Below are 19841 nucleotides of genomic sequence, written 5' to 3'. Positions count from 1 at the left end.
TTTGGACACTCTGATTGGAAACTGGATTCTAGTTTTCTGTGGATTGGAGCATATTTTCAACAACTTGCGCAACATACAGGGATACTGACTTAAATACTCTGGCTAAAAGACGTCTGCTGTTCTACTTGGGACCACGTGCATTGAGCATCATTCTTGATAAAGCGCAGCATGTTTTAGCAGCTTTTTCGCAAACATAAACAAGGTGTTCTTTGAAACATAGCGTTGCGTCTCCGCCCAGATATTTGATGGCGGGTTTTGTGTTTACCAGGACTCCTTTAACGTTAAATGACACATATTCACGAATCTTCCTGCCTGTAACAAGAACAGCCTGGGTCTTTTTTCCGCTAGGGCAAGTCCCATTGAGTCCAGCCACTCACCTATAAGCGTTACTGTGGCATTGGTTAAGTTGGATATTTGGGTTAGATGCTTAGCTACTAAGACAACTGCAATATCGTCCGCGACACCCACTATGTTGGTTTCTTTCGGGACATTGAGTCGAAGTACTTTATCGTCCATTATATTCCAGACTGAACGTCCTAACACTGAACCCAGTGGAACATCACCGGTAATCTTGTATTCTTTGGCACCGTCGTGGGTATTGTATTGTTGCACTCTTCCATCAAAGTAGTTTGCGATTATTCTAGTGAGGTACACGGGCACGGAAAGCCCATCTAACGCCGTAGGATCTTTTGCCAGGGTGCCGAGTTAAAAGCATTTTTAAAATCAAGGGTTACTATCTTGCAGTATTGTATTGTGGCTCCCTTCCAGCGTTTACCTTTTATGGCGTCCTCCCCCATATTCTTCACTAGTGTAATGTAAATATGCGTAATTGCAAACCTATGTACATACATCCATATGCAGGGGAAGTCGAGGTATTCTTGGACACACTTTTATTTTGGTCTAAAACCCGAAAACAACTTACATTTTCTAAACATTTTATAACTTGCTTTTGCAGTACGAGAAATAACCTTCCCCTTTGCTATCATCAGTTAGATCAAATTGTATTAAATTATGCATGTCATTTCAGTTGGAACAAAAATTGTGTTTTTGCACTTTTGATAAATCTGGGGGAATTATTGTACAGTTTGTAAGTCGATAAAAAGTGTATTCGCGTATTATTCAAGCAGAAAGAAGTTAAGAGAATGAAGTCTAATATTCTTTTTGGGTCAACTATGATGTTTGATTTCATTTTTTGCAATCATTAGTTCATTTCGCTTGAGGAGTCGCAATGCTCATACCGGCTGTACCGATTTTTTGGAAATTTCGGACACAAATTTTCCAAGAATGGTTATAGGCTAAAACAAACCCGATATCTAAAGGGCGTGTGGAACCTCCCATACAAATCGAATTTTTCATAGTGCATATCTCTGGAATTATTTGTGGTAGAGTCCTGGAACTTTGTAGGGATATATGTATGGATTTATTGGAAAATACGGCGTGCCACCGTAGAACTTGGAATAGAGGTAAATGAAATCAATCCCAAACCTATGAAAAATGGGGGTATATGAAAACGATCTCGAAGCCATTGAAAGCTAGCGGTATAAACCAAATAAACTAAAGTTCTTGTGACGCATAGATACCTCTGGAAGCATTTATTTTTCCAACGGAAATATGTACAGGAAAACGGGCGCGACACCTTCTGGAAAGTAACATGATCACAGGGTGTATCCCGAGAACCATTTTAAGCTAAACTTTCAGGGATTACATTCTCGCCAAGACCCATAGGCATAATCTGAAATTGCGTCGCAAGTTTTATGATCGGCTTAGGTAAGGTTAACCACTTAACCCCCCTTTGTTTTCGTCGCTACTGAATTCTATAAACTGTCAGCTTTCACACAATTTAAAATGTACATGTAAGAACAAAATATTTTTAAATCGACAAAAAATTAATAAGAAAATTTGAAGGATTTTAGATATTGGGTATGGTAGCACGAAATGTCACAATCTGCTTAATTGTCAGGTTGTTAATATGGCGACGAAAAAGTGACAATGGAACTACCTTGTTTTTTGTATCATGGTTATCAAAAACTGCTAGTGCGCGAATAAACCTAAAAATTGAAAATATTAATGGAAAACATTTATTTGTGAGCGAAAGCGAAAGAATACATCATAATTAATAGAATAAAGTGAAAATAGACGATTAAAATTATTCCGAATCGCAGTGAACGCCCGAGTTTGCTCCGGAGCAACTCCTGTGAACGCCTCGATCACAGACAATGCAATGAGCTGTGTTTCGGCGGTTTTCTTATCTCTGCATATTTTTCTTGCAAACTATGCAGAAATCAATGTCTTCTTCCAGGTCAGTTTCGGTCGGAGCGGTATTTTCTTCACAGGCCAGCCATAATTGCAGGCGATGTCAAAACGGCCGATTACCGAAATCACTGATGTCTCATTGACGATAGGCAACACGAACGGTTCGTCTGCAGAGGAATGCTTCAAATATTAGTCCGGGGCATCATTTTAGTCGGTTTAAACACAACCGAGACCATTGCAACATAATGTACGAAAATCAAGACGAAGACGACCGATAGAGTTTAAAATCACAATCAGAGAGAGGTTGTCGTTGCAGACGAATCGTTCGTTTTGCCTATCGTTCGTGATACAGAATAAGGCCCATAATTATGCAAAAGCATCCGTTAAGTGCATAGCGCTTCATTTTAATATTGGCGTATTTCAATTGAATATTTCTATACTAAATACTAAAATTTGTACACTTAAATTTATTACGAGTTGGGTTGGTGGTCTTTCATATGCGATTTTTTTTTTAATTTAGCACGTTTTGCACAAGCAATAGTTGATGATTAATATAAGTATGTACCTAAATACGTTAAAATGACATGCACAGAGTTTTACAATTATATTAAGCAAAATCCAGAAGTTTTGAAACAAGTTCACAGCAACGAAACAAATGACTGATATTTTAATGTTACATTGTATTTAATGTTTTTTCTTTGATTACTTATAAGTACCGTATCGTACAAAATTATTGGCTCGGAGACTCTTTCATCTGATCACAAATTTTGAAAATGTAGCTTTTGAGCCAATTAGTAAAGTGCAAGTCTGAAGTTACCGGAAAATTTCGTTGATTTTTGCAATTATTTACTTTTTTGCTGACAGTGTCTTCCACATACAAAAAAATGTCGAACATAGTTTGTATGGAAGAAACTCTCAGTAAAAACAATACCAAAAATCAACTAAATTTTGATGGGCTGCAAAACTTCATTTTCAAAATTTTTATAAAAAAGTCTGAATAGAAAGTTGCGAATTTGTATGCAAATTTATTGCATTTTCCCGAGTTTTGCACAAAGTTTAGAAATTTTATTTTTATGTTTTCTGATCTATTTAGTATAAACTGTATTTTTATAAGGAACAAAAAAGGTACATGCATTGTGAAAAATTTCCTTTGCTTCAGTTGTAATAAATTGTTTTGTTTTTCTAGTGTACGTTGTAATGATCTCATGATCGCACGTTTTTATGTTTTTGTTTTTTGTCAAAATAAAATTTTACTACATCCTTTCGTACGTAATTTTTGTCGAAACGAAAGGGAAGGCAGCGAGAGGCCTCTCCCCCCCCTTAAGTGTCCCGGTTTGGCAACAGAGATATCTGGCAGCCCTAACTATAGCGTCACTTTAAAGTCGCAGCAATGTTGTCACTACCATAAATTTCATGTTTAAAGTTTCCGCTGCCACTTCATAGTTCCATCTGGAACTTCAACTTCTATCTTTGTCTAACAAAAATGTTACATTGTTTTGTATTTTTGATGGTTTATTTAGAACGCCAAAATATTGTTTCACAACGCTACTGTCAACGGCATTTGCCTTTAAGACTTTTAATTTTCTGTGAAAAGTCGTTGAATGTCGGTATTTTTTTCTTTGTGTTTAAATGTGCCAACAGACGCCATTATTTTCCTGAACAACACTTCACTAACCTTATAGGCACGCACCAACACACAATGCGGAACAGCATGGAAGTTTGTTGATACTGGAGACTTGATCGTGCAATTTACTTCATGGTGAATTTAAGAGGTGCCATAGACTCTGCAGTAACGTTACGTTTTGGTCGGCAGGTAGCGGACACCTTATTATCACTCACAGATATGACTTACAAGTTCCATGGATGTGAAGAAACAACTAAGGACCCCACAACGTCGCGAAAACTACCAAAGTTGCCTAAGAGTAGCTGCAGATTTGCAGTTGCATTTCAGTAACGTGGGTTAGTCGCCGCCCTTGCTATTTGCAACTTTCAGGATCTAAAAACTTTAAGGTTAGCTTACTGGTAGCAACGACTTCCGCAATACCGGTAATGCTACTTAAAAGTCACATAATTTTAAAGTAACGACAATTGGTAGCAACTACCTCGCAGATACTGGAAATATATCAAATAAAGTTACTTATACATCAAAGTCGCACCTCTAGTGAAGGTTACGTAATAGTTACTCGCTATAGGTTTCCGTCTCCGTTTCTGTTACTTTGGTGCTAGTTGGGATGTGTAGCTGAGAGGCTAGTTTGGTGCTCAGTTGTAGCTGAGAAAACATAAATATGTATGTAGAGTTATAAGTATGCACATGTGTATAAATATATATCTTACGAGTATCAGCAAAAATTAGAACAAGGGAACTAAATATACATAAATAGTCCCGAAACCATAAATATTTTCCTTCTTTTGTTCTGTTAAAAGTAGATAAGTACACATAAGATTTTAAAAACAACTGACCTGCGCGTCGGTACTAGCATAAGTATAAATACATGTAAACGTGATAATACACAACAGATTAAAAATTACGGCTAAGCATATCGCACCGCGTATAGTCATTTTCCTTTCTCACTTTCACCGGTGATTGCAATTGGTAAGCATAACTACAAATCTTCATCACGGCCATAGAAATCTTCATCACAGGTATAGAAATTAATATGACTGAAGCGGAGAATTGCAGCTTAAAATTTGGTGACAGTGATTGTTCATAAGGTCAATTAGTAGAAATTCTTCTGCACAAAACACATTGAAAGACGAGTTCATAATCAGAGATGTTGTGTAGATCCACTGAAAAAGCATAGGACCCGCGCGAGAACAAATTTGTATATAGTTTCTAGAGATTTTTACGCACAGTATAAGCCATTGATAAGTCTGATCCCTGGGCCATATGCTTCTTCTTATTTGGCGCTGCAACCGCCTAAGCGATTTTGGCTAAGTTCAACAAAGCACGCCAGTCAATTCTTTTCTGTGCCAACTGGCGCCAATTGGAAACGCCAAGGGAAACCAAGTCCTCCTCCACCTGGTCTTTCCATCTCAGTGGGGGCCTTCCTTTTCCTCTGATTCCACCAGCGGGTTGCGAGTTGAATACTTTCAGAGCTGGAGCCTCGGTGTCCATTCGAACGACATGACCAAGCCAGCGGAGCCGCTGTATTTGAATTCGCTGCACTATGTCCATGTCGTTGTAAAGCTCATACAGATCATCGTTCCATGGTCTGCGGTACTCACCGTCGCCAACGCGTAAAGACCCGCAAATCTTCTGAAAAATCTTTCTCTCGAATACTCCAAGAACCGCCTCTTCGGATGTTGTCATTATTCATGCTTCTGCGCCATATACCAGCACGGGCATGATGAGTGACTTATAGAGTGTGGTTTTCGTACGTCGAGAGTGGGCTTTACTCCTGAATTGCCTACTCAGGCCAAACGAGCACTTGTTGGCAAGTGATTCTGCGTTGGATTTCCATGCTGACATTATTATCGGTGTTAGTGCTGGTTCCCAAGTAAAAGAAATTCTCTACTTTCTCGAAATTATAACTCTCAACAGTGACGTGGGTGCCAAGGCGCGAATATGCTGACTGTTTGGTTGATGACAAGAGATACTTCGTCTTGTCCTTGTTTACCACCAGACCCATTCGCTTTGCTTCCTTATCCAACTTAGAAAAGGCAGAACAGACTTCGCGGTTTTTGATACCGATGATATCGATGGCATCGGCATAAGCTAGCAATTGCACGCTCTTGTAGTAAATTGTTACAGAGCGGTTCAGTTCTGCAGCACTTATTATCTTCTCCAACATCAGATTAAAGAAGTCATATGAAAGAGAGTCGCCCTGTCTGAAGCCCCGTTTGGTGGCGAACGGCTCGGAGAGGTCTTTCCCAATTCTGATGGATCTGGTGCTATTACTCAACGTCATTTTACATAGCCGTATCAGTTTTGCGGGGATGCCAAATTCAGACATAGCGGCGTATAGGCAACTCCTTATAGTGCTGCCAAAAGCGGCTTTAAAGTTGACAAATAGCTGGTGAGTGTCGATTCTATTCTCGCGGGCGTATTGTGAATACCTGGTCTATGGTGGATTTTCCAGGCCTAAAGCCACGCTGATAAGGCCCAATCAGTTCATTGACGGTGCGCTTCAGTCTTTCACCCAACACCCTCGATGAGACCTTGTAACCTATGCTGATCCCGCGGTTGTTGGCTCGAATGGCGGGTCGCCTTTCTTGTGAATTGGGCAGAGCACACTTGATGCATGCACCTTATCAAGTCCTCGCCACCGTACTTGAATAGCTCAGCTGAAAGGCTGTCAGCTCCAGCAGCTTTTTTGTTTTTCAGCCGTGTTATTGCTATTCGTACCTCGTCATGGTCAGGCGGAGGAACATCGACTTGTCATCATCGACTGGGGGCTCGGGTTCTTCTTCTCCACAATTTTCCGTGCTGCTTTCATTCAGTAGCGTGGAAAGTGTTCCCTCCATAATTTAAGTACGTTCTGAACATCGGTAACTAGGTCGCCATTGTTGTTCTTACAAGAGTACGCCCTGGTCTTGAAACCTTCCGTAAGTCGCCTAACTCTCTGGTAAAATTTGCGGGCATTCTTCCTGTCGGCCAGCATTTCAAGCTCTTCGCACTCACGTATTTCACCCTCTCTCTTCTTATTGCGGCAAATACGTCTCGCTTCCCTCTTCAGATCCCTATAGCGGCCCCACACAGCGCGCGTTGCGCCCGATCGCAGCGTGACCCTGTAGGCGGCATCTGTTTTCTCTGCAGCTTCCTGACATGCCTCATCGTACCAGTTGTTCTTTCGGGCTCGCTGAAATCCGGCTACTTCTTCGGCGGCGGTACTTAGTGAGCGTTAAATGTGGTTCCACTGCTCGCATATATCGGTTTGTTGAAGAGTGCTCTCTGAGAGCAGGTGTGCGAGTCGAGTAGCAAATGCAATGGCTGCCTGTTGAAATTGCAGCTTTTCGACGTTAAGCTTCCTTGCATATTCGGGCGCACATTTTTTGCTGCACAGGGGCGGGTGCGTATCTTTGCTGCAATAAGATAGTAGTCCGAGTCGATGTTTGGGCCTCGGAGTGTACGTACGTCCAAAACACTGGAAGAATGCCTTCCGTCTATCACAACATGGTTGGTTGGTTTCGATCCGGGAGACAGCCACGTAGCTTGATAAATCTTTTTATGCTTGAACCTAGTACTGCATACTACCATGTTTCGGGCCCCGGCGAAATCGATCAGCCTCAGTCCGTTGTCGGACGTTTCGTCGGAGAGGCTGAGTTTTCCGACGGTGGTTCCAAAGATCCTTTCCTTGCCCACCCTGGCATTGAAGTCGCCAAGCACGATTTTGATATCGTGGCGGGGACAGCGCACTGCAGACTTCAGTGAGCCCTTAAACCGAATAAGTCGGAGTGGCCCCACCGAAGCCCCTCTCTTTCTGCCCATAGGCTCCACCAAGGCTCCACTCGGATTGGTTACCGCATCTCGCACCTGGGTTGCCCACGTTGCCCAGAGTGCGCGAACGAGGACGCAGGAGTCGGGGTTGAGTATAGCCGTGCAACTGTAACTACATACACAGCACAACGACTATACCCCATTGCACTCCAGCGAATTATCATTGGCATTTTGGCAAATTATCGAGCTTGCGCAAAGTTTTGTGTTTCACCAACATGATAAGGAAATGTCACTCAAATGAGTATTGATAAGTAAAATATCACTCAAAATCATAGATAAGCGTTGCACCAAAATTTTAAATGCTAAATGAAAAGATTTTAGCAGATAAGTGGTAAATTATGCAAATTATCAAAATTTATTAGCCTTTTGCTGCACCAAAAATTTTTATTTATCACTTGTCATATTTCATATTGCTAACTTTAGCATTATTTTGCTAAAAATTATTTTACCTATCATACCAGTGATAAGTTACATTTATTCAGTCTGCATGAATTAATCGATCGTGATTCGATAAAATATTTACACAAAAAATGCTTCGATTCGAAATATTAAATTTATTAGAGGAGGAACGTTTGCAAATAATAAAAGGCGTGTCAAAAAAGAACAAATCAACAACAGTTTGCATATTGGGGTAGTAGAAAAATTTCGGCTATCTCGTAGCCAAATTGAAAAAAATTTTATTAAAATTTTGAGCGAACCTATAATATAACAGTGAGCGTAATAATGGCTTAAGTCCGCTGCAGCAACTATTATCGACTCTGCACTGGTTAGGCAATGGTAGCCAATAGCATGGAATTTCTCAAATGCATGGGGTCCACAAATTAGCGGTATGTAGAGTAATTCATCAAGTGGCAAATGCCGTGATAAACAAATTGATGGATGAAACCATTTGTTGACCGGAATTTACGCAAAATATTGCCACACAATTTTTCAACATTGGTAGATTTCCTTAAGTCGCAGGGTGTATTGATGGAACTTTGGTAAACATAGACTCCCCTAAGGCTACTGAGTACCAATTTGTTAATCGGTACGGAAATCATTCAATTAATGCAATGTGGTTTTTGTGTTTTTGATACTGAATTATTTTAGAAAGATCCAAATAAATTAACCAAAAATGTAGAAAAATATAGTTATTTATATAAACATACATATGATAGTCAAGACGGACTTACTTTTTTCCTTAATAATTTTTAAGACAGCCAATTTATTGGCTTTGCTTTGTGCGCGCGACATAGTATGAAAAAAGAGAAGTTGAAAATGTTTATAATATCGCACATGGGCTTGCTAAGCCTTCGTTTTCCATTAAGAAACGGTAATAATTTTAGCTAAGGACATTATTCCAAAAGCTCCCTACTTGAAGAGCAAAAGAAATTGGCTGTACAATGGTTATCAAATCGACTTATCCAAAAAACTTGTCAGTTACTAATTTTTTTGTAAGCTGATAAGTTTTTTTTGATAAGTAAAAAGTGCAACTCTTATCAACTTTACTTAAAATAAATAAAATAAAATAAAACTTTTTAATATACAACGGTTTTATAAATGTACTAAAAAGTAGAAAATAATATTTCTCAGTCATACAGAATTTTCTTTAATAACTTTTGATTTTGAAATTTTAGCAAAAGTCATTATAAACAATTAATGACATTGAAAACGAAAAACGTGGAGCGCATGCAGTACAAAGCATTCGATTTCATTGACAATAGTCAAACTAAATAACATTCTACAGCAAAAGTACAAATTTGAGATCGATTTTAAGCGGTCGTTATTTATATGCCCACATACATACATATGTTACTTTTCATATCAATTCAAGTGTATTACATGCGCCCCGCGCTTTTCATTTTCAATGTCATTAATTGTTTATAATGACTTTTGCTAAAATTTCAAAATCAAAAGTTATCAAAACAAGTTCTGTGGGACTGAGTGTAGAGAGAGAATAAAGAACACGACGGTTTGAGGTTTATGAGTGGACTGACTGTTTAATGTATCAAGAATATGCTTATAAGTATTACAATTATGCGAAGCTGGTAAATAAAGTATAATAAGCTTATGAGTGCATTTTATATGCACATATACAAATACAAATACATATTTAAATACATAAGTATTTTCAACACCCTCACTTATTGTTTACAAAATTATTATTCATATTTAAAATAAAAATTTTTTTACAATATTTTTGATGTTTTTTTTTAATGTAATTTGAAGTTAATTTTATACTACAGTTTTTTTTTTGGGTTTTAGCAAGATTTTGTTTTACAGTGTATTATACTTTTTGAGTTTGATACTGTCTTTTAACTTTACGATAATGTAATCGATATAAAAAGTATAGAAATTCTATTATTTTTAGAATGCAAATAATCCCTAACATAATCAAGATTTCTTGGTTGTGTATTGGAACAGGTTCACTAATATTGATATTGTTCTGTACTTCTCCATTGTTGTTGGATTTCTGCTGCTCCGATGAAAACCAGCCTCCCATGTTGTATAATATTGGATAACTGTGAGTAAAACAATAATTATTATAAATGTTAATTATTGTCTTATTTTATTATGAGCTTAAGCCCATTTGTTCAGCGCAAAATTTTGTTTTTTCTCTGCTGACTGCTTTTGTTAACGAATCAGCTGCCATTTGTTGAGTGCCAAGAAACTCCAATTTGATTGAACCTTCATCGATTTTTTCACGTATATGGTGATATCTGATATCAATGTGTTTCGTCCTTGGTCTGTATGCTTCGCTCGAGCCTAATTTGATAGTACTTTGGTTGTCACAAAAAACTTTAGTAGTTTCAACCAAGTTTTTATCAACTTCTTTGGCTAACATTTTCATCCATATTATTTCTCGTACTGTTGAAGACAATGCGATGTATTCTGCTTCTGTGCTTGATAAAGCAACTATTGGTTGCCGTTTGCTGCACCAACTTATAGCAGCATTGGACATTTTTAATACATAGCCGGAACACGATCTTCTGCCGTCGATTTCTGCTGCCCAATCAGCGTCACTAAATGCTGCCAAGTTGACATCATCAGTTTTTCGATAGCTTAGTTTGAAATCAATTGTGCCTTTTAAATATCGAAATATTCTTTTCACAGCTTGCCAATGCTCATTTGAGTGTTTTAAGTTAAACCGGCTTACATTATTTACTGCAAATGCTATATCCGGTCTAGTTCCTTGTGTTAAATATAAAAGGCTGCCCACAGCTTCTTGGTATGGTATTTTCCCCGTCAGATCATTTTTCTCAGTGATGCATTTTTCAGTCAATTTTTGACTTACTTCACATGGTGTGCCCACTGGCTTACAATCCTGCATACCAAAACGTTCAAGAATTTCATTTATATATGACGATTGATCTAGTGTAATTTCGTCGCAATTTTTGCTCTGCGTGATACGTATTCCAAGACAACTTTGAGCAGATCCCAAATCTTTCATTTTGAATTTTTTGTTAAGGTACTGCATTAGTTTTTCTAGGTTATTACTACCTTTGTAGAGTATAAGGAAATCATCGACGTATATTGCAATTATCAGATTCAATTCTTTATCATAGTAAATGCATGGATCAGTTTTACACCTTTGTAACCCGAATTCTTTTAATGCTGAATCGAGCTTTAAGTTCCACTGTCTTCCGGCTTGTTTCAGTCCGTAAACAGCTTTGTTTAGCTTACATACCTTGTTAGTGCCATCATTGTAACCTTCTGGTTGTTCCATGTATATTGTTTCTTTAAGATCACCTTGAAGAAACGCAGTCACTACATCCATTTGATGGATTTTATAGCCGTTTTTTACTGCTAAAGCCACTAAAAACCTTATTGATGTGTATCTAACCACCGGCGAGAATGTTTCATCATAATCGATGCCGTATTTTTGTGCACAGCCTTTTGCAACAAGTCGTGCTTTATATTTTACAGCTTTACCGACCTCATCTTGTTTTACTTTAAAGACCCATTTTGCTTTTATAGGCTTTCTTCCATCTGGTAGTTTCATCAACGACCAGGTGTTATTTGATCTATGTGATTCCATTTCTTCATTCATTGCATCTTCCCATTCTTTCGCTTTTTCACCGTTTATAGCTTCTGATACTGTTAATGGCTGTGAAAGAAATGCAAAAGCATTAAATTGAAAAGATGGTACAGATACCTTAGCTTTAGATCGTGTGACTCTTCTTTCTTCTTCAGATTCATCAATACTTTGTTCAGGAACATAATCTGGATCATTTTGGGTTTGATTCGGTGATTCTATCATGGTGTCATCTTCCGCAACACTTTGTACGTCTTCGTTCGATTCATCAGGTTTTATGCTAACTTCTTCAAATGTGTCTTCATCGCTTCTCTTTATTTCCCTCACTTCGTCGTTATAGATTTTTAAGGTCGACTTTGGTTGAGGTTTTTCGTAGAATATTACATCTCGACTTATAACCAGTTTCTTTGTTATTGGATCAATACAGCGAAAACCTTTAATGTCGTCATCATAGCCCACGAAAAACATTTTCTTGGATTTAGGATCCCATTTTTTACGTTTTTCTTTGTTTATGTGAACCATTGCTTCACAACCAAACAATTTCAGGTTAGATATGTCTATTTTTTTTTTTTATAGAATATTTCATCAGGAATTTTTCCATGCGACGAACAAATACTTTTGTTGATTAAGTAGGCTGCCATATTTGTTGCTTCTGCCCAATAACATTTTTGAAGATTTGCATCAAACAGGAGACATTTAGCTTTTTCAATTAAGCTTCGGTTCATTCTTTCGGCAATTCCATTCTGCTGAGGAGTATATGCATTACTTAATTGATGCTTGATACCATTCTCTTTACAGTATTTGTCGAATTCAGTTGAACAATATTCACCACCATTGTCCGTCCGTATTGTTTTGATTTTAGATCCAGTTTGGCGTTCAATGTATGTTTTGAAATTTTTAAAGTTATTGAAAACTTCTGATTTTGACTTGAGAAAGTAAACGAATAATTTTCGGGAGAAATCATCTATGAATGTTAATACATATTTGGCGTGTCCTATAGATTGCGTTTCCATAGGTCCACATAGATCAGAATGTATTAGTTCGAGTAGCTTTGTTGTTTTTGAGTTACTTTGTTTAAACGGAATTCTTGTTTGTTTGCCTTTGGGACATATCTGACAATTTTTTATTTCATGATCGTCGTCATTGAAATCAATACCAGAAACAGCGCCGTCACGCATTTTCTTTAAACTTTGAAAATTTATGTGTCCAAGTCGCCTGTGCCATAGCATTGCGTTGTTATTTGTTTGTTTTGATAACAAGCATTTTGCTTGGATTCCCTTCAGTTTGTAAACACCATTTTCCGCTTTGCACTGTACAATTACTTCTTTGTTTTTGTTAAGTATTGTACAGCCTGTTGCATCGAATTTTATTACATTCCCCTGACTCACTATTTTTGCAGCTGACAGAAGGTTTACTGATAAATCGGGCACGTGTAGAATTTCGTTAACTACAATTTCTTGCCCGTTGATATTCAGTGATGTTTTGCCAACGCAACTTACTGTCATAGCTGTTCCATTTGCTGACATTATTTTGTCAACGAGTGAATTTTTTTTGCTAGTGAGCAAATTATCGTTTGGTGTCATATGAGACGATGCACCACTGTCTAGATACCAGTCGTCGTTATTTCTTTTCGTTAATAACGCTGTGAATGCATTTTTTGCTGTGCCATTTTGTGCATTATTTTTCTTGTAGTGACATTCCCCTGCATGTTTCTTTCCACAAGTTGTGCATTTTTTCTTTTGTAAGTATTTTTGCTTATTTTCGTACCTTTTTTTACTAAGAAATGCATCACTTTTTGTGGTTGTGTTGGTATCAGAGTCCAACAGTTTAGCGATTATTGTTTCTGATTTTATTTGTGAGTCTGATGCTTCAATTCCCATTATAAATGGTTTATATGCATCAGTTAAACCAGCCAATACTATCGCCGTCAGCCAATCCTCATTTATCTCAAAACCAATTTCATTTAATTTATTAGAATTATCTTTAATTCTATCAATGTATGATTGCATGTTCTCGCAGTCTTCTAATCTGCAAGAGATCAGGCCTCTTAATAACCCAATTTTTCTTGTTAAGCCTTTGTCCTCATACAGATTTTTTAGTTTCTGCCATATTTCTAGCGCTGTTTCACATCTGGATATGTGAACGTACAGCGATGGCGCTACGCTTAGAGCTAACAGGGCTTTGCAATTAGTTAATTTCTCAGCGTTTGTTTCTGTGACAGGATCGGTTATACACTTATGCAGACCTTTGAATGCTAATATATTTTTTATTGCGAAACACCAGTTGTGGAAATTTTCCTGGCCTTTGAGTTTCTCTACTTCAAAACCCTTTTCCATTTTAACTTATAATTTCACTTATAAATTTTATATATATGTATATGTATATTAATTCAAAGTTTTACTTGAAGCGTTATTTTATTTTTATTATTACAGCAGATTTTGCACTTTTGATTTTTATTTTATTTATTTAATTCCGACACCCGACACTACAGCAGTAACCTTGCTCTGCTACCATGTAGAGAGAGAATAAAGAACACGACGGTTTGAGGTTTATGAGTGGACTGACTGTTTAATGTATCAAGATTATGCTTATAAGTATTACAATTATGCGAAGCTGGTAAATAAAGTATAATAAGCTTATGAGTGCATTTTATATGCACATATACAAATACAAATACATATTTAAATACATAAGTATTTTCAACACTGAGAAATATTATTTTCTACTTTTTAGTCCATTTATAAAAGCGTTGTATATTAAAAAGTTTTTTTTTTATTTTATTTATTTTTTACTTTTTAATCTTGTCTGTACAAAATTTTGCAATAGATATTAAAATAATTCAGTGAAAGAGAACAGAAGATTATGCAAGCACAATGTTGTTTGCTCAAATTTAGTATAAACATACATATGTACATACATACATATAGCAGCAGTTTATTTCATTTAAAGAAATGGCATGTCGTCAATTTCCGCTGTGACGTATATAAATAGTGCATATATTTAGGTGCAATATTTAACTTCTTCTGGCGGGGCGACATCTAGAGTCTTCTAATTGTATCTCCTTGATATGATGCCTACAACGAGGTTGATATCTAGACTAGGTTGATATCTATAATTTTCCATAAATAGCTTTGCTACATTTATAGTAGGTACATTCTTTTGCAACCGAGCTACAAAAGAACACTCGCTTAAATGACGAAATACATGCAAAGCAACAACACAAACTCGCCTATTTATCCGAGCTCAGCCAGGTCAGTTAAAAAATACGCGACCTGAAGGCTAGTGTTGGTAAGCGAAAAAACTGCTCTATTGTGAATTGTTATTGGGAAAGTGGAGAGGCAAATTTTTGCTTCCTTTTATACGTGACTTATATTTTAAAAGAGTATATATATTACGCAAATACCTCGCAGAATTACTCATTTAAATTGGTTTTTGTATCTAAATCCCGTTAAACTAATCACATTTTCTTGCCTGCTACCAACAGGGTTGCTTAAGTAGCTAAAAGGTTATTTTACCCGAGTTGAGCGTTCTTTTGTCGCTCGCTTACAAAAAAATGCAGCTAGTATAAATGGGGGTCTGGACATACAACATTGCAAGTTGATAAAAGCGTTATAATAATAAAATAATATATCTCAGTCCCATAGAATTTGTTTTGATAACTTTTGATTTTGAAATTTTAGAAAAAGTCATTATAAACAATTTATGAGATTGAAAACGGAAAACGTAGAGCGCATGCAAAACAAAGCATTAGATTTAATTGACAATATTCAAACTACATACATAACATAGACCTAAAATTTCTACAGCGAAAGTACAAATTTGAGATCGATTTTAAGCGGTCGTTATTAATATACCCACATATATGTTTACATATATTACTCTTCAATTTCAGGCCTATTACATGCGCCCCACGCTTTTCATTTTCGATCTCATAAATTGTTTATAATGACTTTTGCTAAAATTTCAAAATCAAAAGTTATCAAAACAAGTTCTATGGGACTGAGAAATATTATTTTCTAATTTTAGTCCATTTATAAAAGCGTGGTACATTAAAAAGTTTTTTTTTATTTATTTTATACTTTTTAGTCTTGTCTGTATAAAATTTTGCAATAGATACTAAAATAATTCAACTAGCAGTGAAAAGAGAACAGAAGACTATGCAAGCAAAATGTTGTTTGCTCACATTTAGTATAAACATACATACGTACATACATACATATAGCAGCAATTAATTTCATTTAAAGAAATGGCGTGTCGACCATTTCCGCTGTAGCGTATGTAGTGCATATTTTTAACTTCTTCTGGCGAGGCGACATCTATCTCTAGAGTTTTTCTAACTGTATGGCTTTGATATGATACCTACGACTAGGTTGATATCTAGACTAGGTTTGCCATAAATACCTTTGCTATATTTATAGTATGGTGGTCTGGACTAATGTGACCAACCGTACTTCTTTCGGAAGTACAGTACTTCTTTTTATGCTTTTGTACTTCGTACTTCGAAGTACAGTCAAATGTACTTCTTTGCGATATTTTGTACTTCAGGAGGGAGATTCTGTAACCAGTTAGCGACAATTTTCGGATCGCTAGAATATAAATAGTGTTGCGTGAAAAATTACGATAACGATTGGAAAATTGTCGCTAAATGGTTACAGAATCTCCTCCCAGGTACTGTACTTCTCCGATCTTTTGGACGATCGTCACATATCGCCTCGGCGATAAATTCGTTAAAACCATTAAAGTCGCCGCGGACCGATGACCTGCGAACCTGCAAAGGCTCTATGCGAACTGCGTGAGGACCGGGTACATCCGCAAGGTTTGGAGGGTAGTCATTTTTGCGTTAATCCCGAAGGCCGAAAAAGGCTCTCATGTTTCCCCTAGGGATTTTAGGCCTATCACACTCTTCGTTTTTTGCTAAAAAGGCTAGAGAGACTGAAAGACCTGTACATAAGAAATGCGATTCCTGGTGACTCTCTTTCAAGAGCTCAATATGCTTATTGCAAGAAGAGGTCGGTAAATACCGCACTGCGCACATTGCTAAAGTGCTCAGAGGAAGCCTTCACGCATGAAGATTATGCAGTAGGGGCTTCGATATCGAAGGAGTCTTTAACAATGTCACTGCAGAGGCAATAGTCAAGTATATTCATAATCTAGGGGTTGAAACCAACCTAATAAGCTCATTTCATGACAGAACTGTCGCGGCGTAGTGGGGGAGCATCTGCACTCAGTGCACTGCACTCAGTGCAGAGCCAACAGGACCACTCTACAAGGTAGTGTTCTCCCTCCCCTGCTCTGGATTGCGGTTGTAAACGACCTTCTAGAGGAACTGGAAAAAGTGGGCTGTCGGGTGATCGCCTATGTAGATGATGTAGAACTTTGGTTAAGGGACGATTTCTATACACCCTTTTTGATCTGGCTCAAGGTTACCTGAGGCAGGTAACAAGGAGGGCAATCAACGACGGCTGTCGTAGTAGCCTAACATTGAGGAAAGGGTAGGAAAGGTGTCGGTTGCCTTGTACCGCTGTAGGGGAGCTATCGGTAAAAGGTGTGGTCTCCCGCCCAAATTAGTTCATTAGCTCTAGGAAACCAGATTTATGCCTATATTGTTTCAAGGAGCCCGGGTCATTTTGTAACATAAAAAAGGAAGGGAAGACGGTTCGTTGCTGCAGAAATTTTTTTTATAGGGCACTTTAAAACAGCTTATCTCTCAAGGGCTAGTGATTGGGGTTCTGAGAGGACATTGTGAGAATAGGAATTTCAACTGATCCTTTCGTATCAGCTGTCAAGAAGACGATGGGGTGGATCATCTCCACACTTTCTTTTAGACTGCTCAACCTTCGTAAGGCTAAGATGGAAGCATTTTGGCTCGTACTTCTAAACAAACACTGAGCTCTTATGGATCGAAATTTGCCGCATTCGAACTTTCGTAACAGGCTCGCGGCGTTAACTTAGCCCAACCTAACCTGTACTTCTTTGAGATATGAAAAAGTTGGTCACATTAATCTGGACATACAACATTGCAAGTTGATAAAAGCGTTGTAATAATAATAATAAAATTAATGCCTGAAGGTAATCCGAGTAACAAGGAATTACAAAAAAAAAACAAATATCGAAAACAGTAAATGCGTATTAAGAGCTCGGCATGAAGTCTATTTGAGTTCTCATAAGCTTTGAAATTATGAAATGAATATTTTCTCGCTTGTTCATGTCACATTTAATTAACCAAACCATAATATTTTCAGATAAAATTGATCGAATAAAGGTGTCAACTATCTTACCGCTGATATGGATTGAAATAACGTCAGGTGACTTCACCGATGAAATAATTGAAAATCTTTATATAAGTACATTTGGTTTGAACGCAATACAATATGCACTGAAATATGGAACACTATTTGCTTGTATAATTTCATTTGCACTCATCGTTGGTGGATTTTATAATCTAACACAAAAGCGGAGGCAGCACCCGGTACCGATTCAAAGTAAAAACGATGCCTAAAATATACATTAGACCGCGTCAAAAAAAAATCCTGCAATGCGACCGGCATAAGACTCAAATTTTTGAATTTGGTATAGTAATGATCCTCTATGAATCTCCGCTCTTTAGGACCATTCTAAGAGGCCCCAGGTCGATTCTTTAGTTTGCCCATAGGAATTACACGTAAGAAAATGAGTTATTTCCTTTTGAGGTCAATATAATTTTCTGGGATGAATGAAATGACTCGAAACTGTAAGAATACATCGATTACATGCCATTTAAGTGTTATGCAGGCCCAGATTATTTAAATTCCTGAATTATCCCTTATATTTGGTTCAAATCTAGTATATACCAAACAAATTTTTTTGAATTTAAGGAATCTGAGCATGCACAATACTTAAATGGAATGTGATCAATGTATTCTTACAGTTTCGAGCATTTTCACTGATCCCAGAAAATTATATTGACCTCAAGAGGAAAGAACTCATTTTCTTACGTGTAATTTCTATGGGAAAACTAAAGGATCGACGCGGGAGCTCTTAGAATCGTCCTAGAGAGGAGAGATTCATGGAGGATCATTACTATACCAAATGCTAAAATTTGAGTCATATGTTTTTTTTTGCCACGGTGTAATATACATACATATTAGCGTGGACCGAAAATCGGCTTTTTTAGAATCTTGATTGGTAATAACAAAAATATGGTTCATTGTGCTCTTAAAACAACCTGTGTGAAAGACGACAATTTTTAGTCAATATCTTAGGCTCGCCCAAGTCCATCAAACTTCAAGTGCAACAACAATTTTCGTAGCTTACTTCGATTCTCTACAAAAAAGGTCCATATACCAAATTATGTAGAAATAATACTTTCGAAGATATCTTCAATTTTAGAAAAAAAAAATATTAATTAATGTATTTATTCATTCTTATTTTTTGAAAACATTGAACTTTGATGGACTTGGGCAAGCCTAAGATATTGACCAAAAATGGTCATCTTTCACACAGATTGTTTTTCAGCATAATGAAAAAAATTTTTGCGATTACCAATCAAAATTCCAAAAAAGCGGATTTTCAGCCCACGCTAATACGTATATTTACATATTAAGAAATAATATTATAAAAATAAAATTATGTAAATATATCTTTAGTAGCGTTTAAGTCAGTTCAAATATATATATTTATACATTTATACGATACACACATTAGCTATCTTTAACTTAAAAAAAAATAAACTACTACATGGGATGGCAACCGTTGCACGACAATTTCAGATAAAATTTAAACGGGTCCCATACAGATCAACATTTTCGAAAATATCTATAGAAGTTATGGACCACATTTTCGAAGAAAATTTTGAATACCTACTGTTATCGGACGCAAAAACGTTTCAAAAATCAAAAATTGCATGAATGCGTTCGATAAAGTGAGTTAACTTAAAAAAAAACTAATATTCTTTTTATCGTAAAATTTTTTAAATGGGCCTGTTTTTCCTAAAATCAATAATGCGAACCCTTTTGAAAAGTTTTGCAAAATATAAAAAAAATTCCAAAAATTACCTTTGTGAAATGAAGGGTGGTTATTTGTTAAGTATTTATTTACCTAAATCAAAAATTTAAAAGCAATAAACGCACATTCAGTACGGTCGGAAAGCCACATTTT

General features: G+C 36.8%; 1 protein-coding gene across 1 annotated transcript in view; it reads left to right on the top strand.

Moving 5' to 3' along the window:
• LOC118744105 (lysosome membrane protein 2) overlaps positions 1–18416 on the top strand; it is a gene marked incomplete at its 5' end in the record, with an annotated part of 198088 nt that extends 179672 nt beyond the window's left edge. Inside the window, 1 exon segment of the mRNA XM_036476834.1 lies at positions 17948–18416. Within this exon segment, the coding sequence (XP_036332727.1) occupies positions 17948–18204 (257 nt within the window).
• Between the last annotated feature and the right edge of the window lie 1425 nt (positions 18417–19841).

This window comes from Rhagoletis pomonella, unplaced genomic scaffold (assembly GCF_013731165.1).
Source record: "Rhagoletis pomonella isolate Grant_MI unplaced genomic scaffold, Rhpom_1.0 Rhpom_scaffold_00008, whole genome shotgun sequence".
NCBI lineage: Eukaryota > Metazoa > Arthropoda > Insecta > Diptera > Tephritidae > Rhagoletis > Rhagoletis pomonella.
The sequence above is the reverse complement of the archived record's forward strand: the minus strand, read 5'-3'. Positions and strand labels throughout refer to the sequence as shown.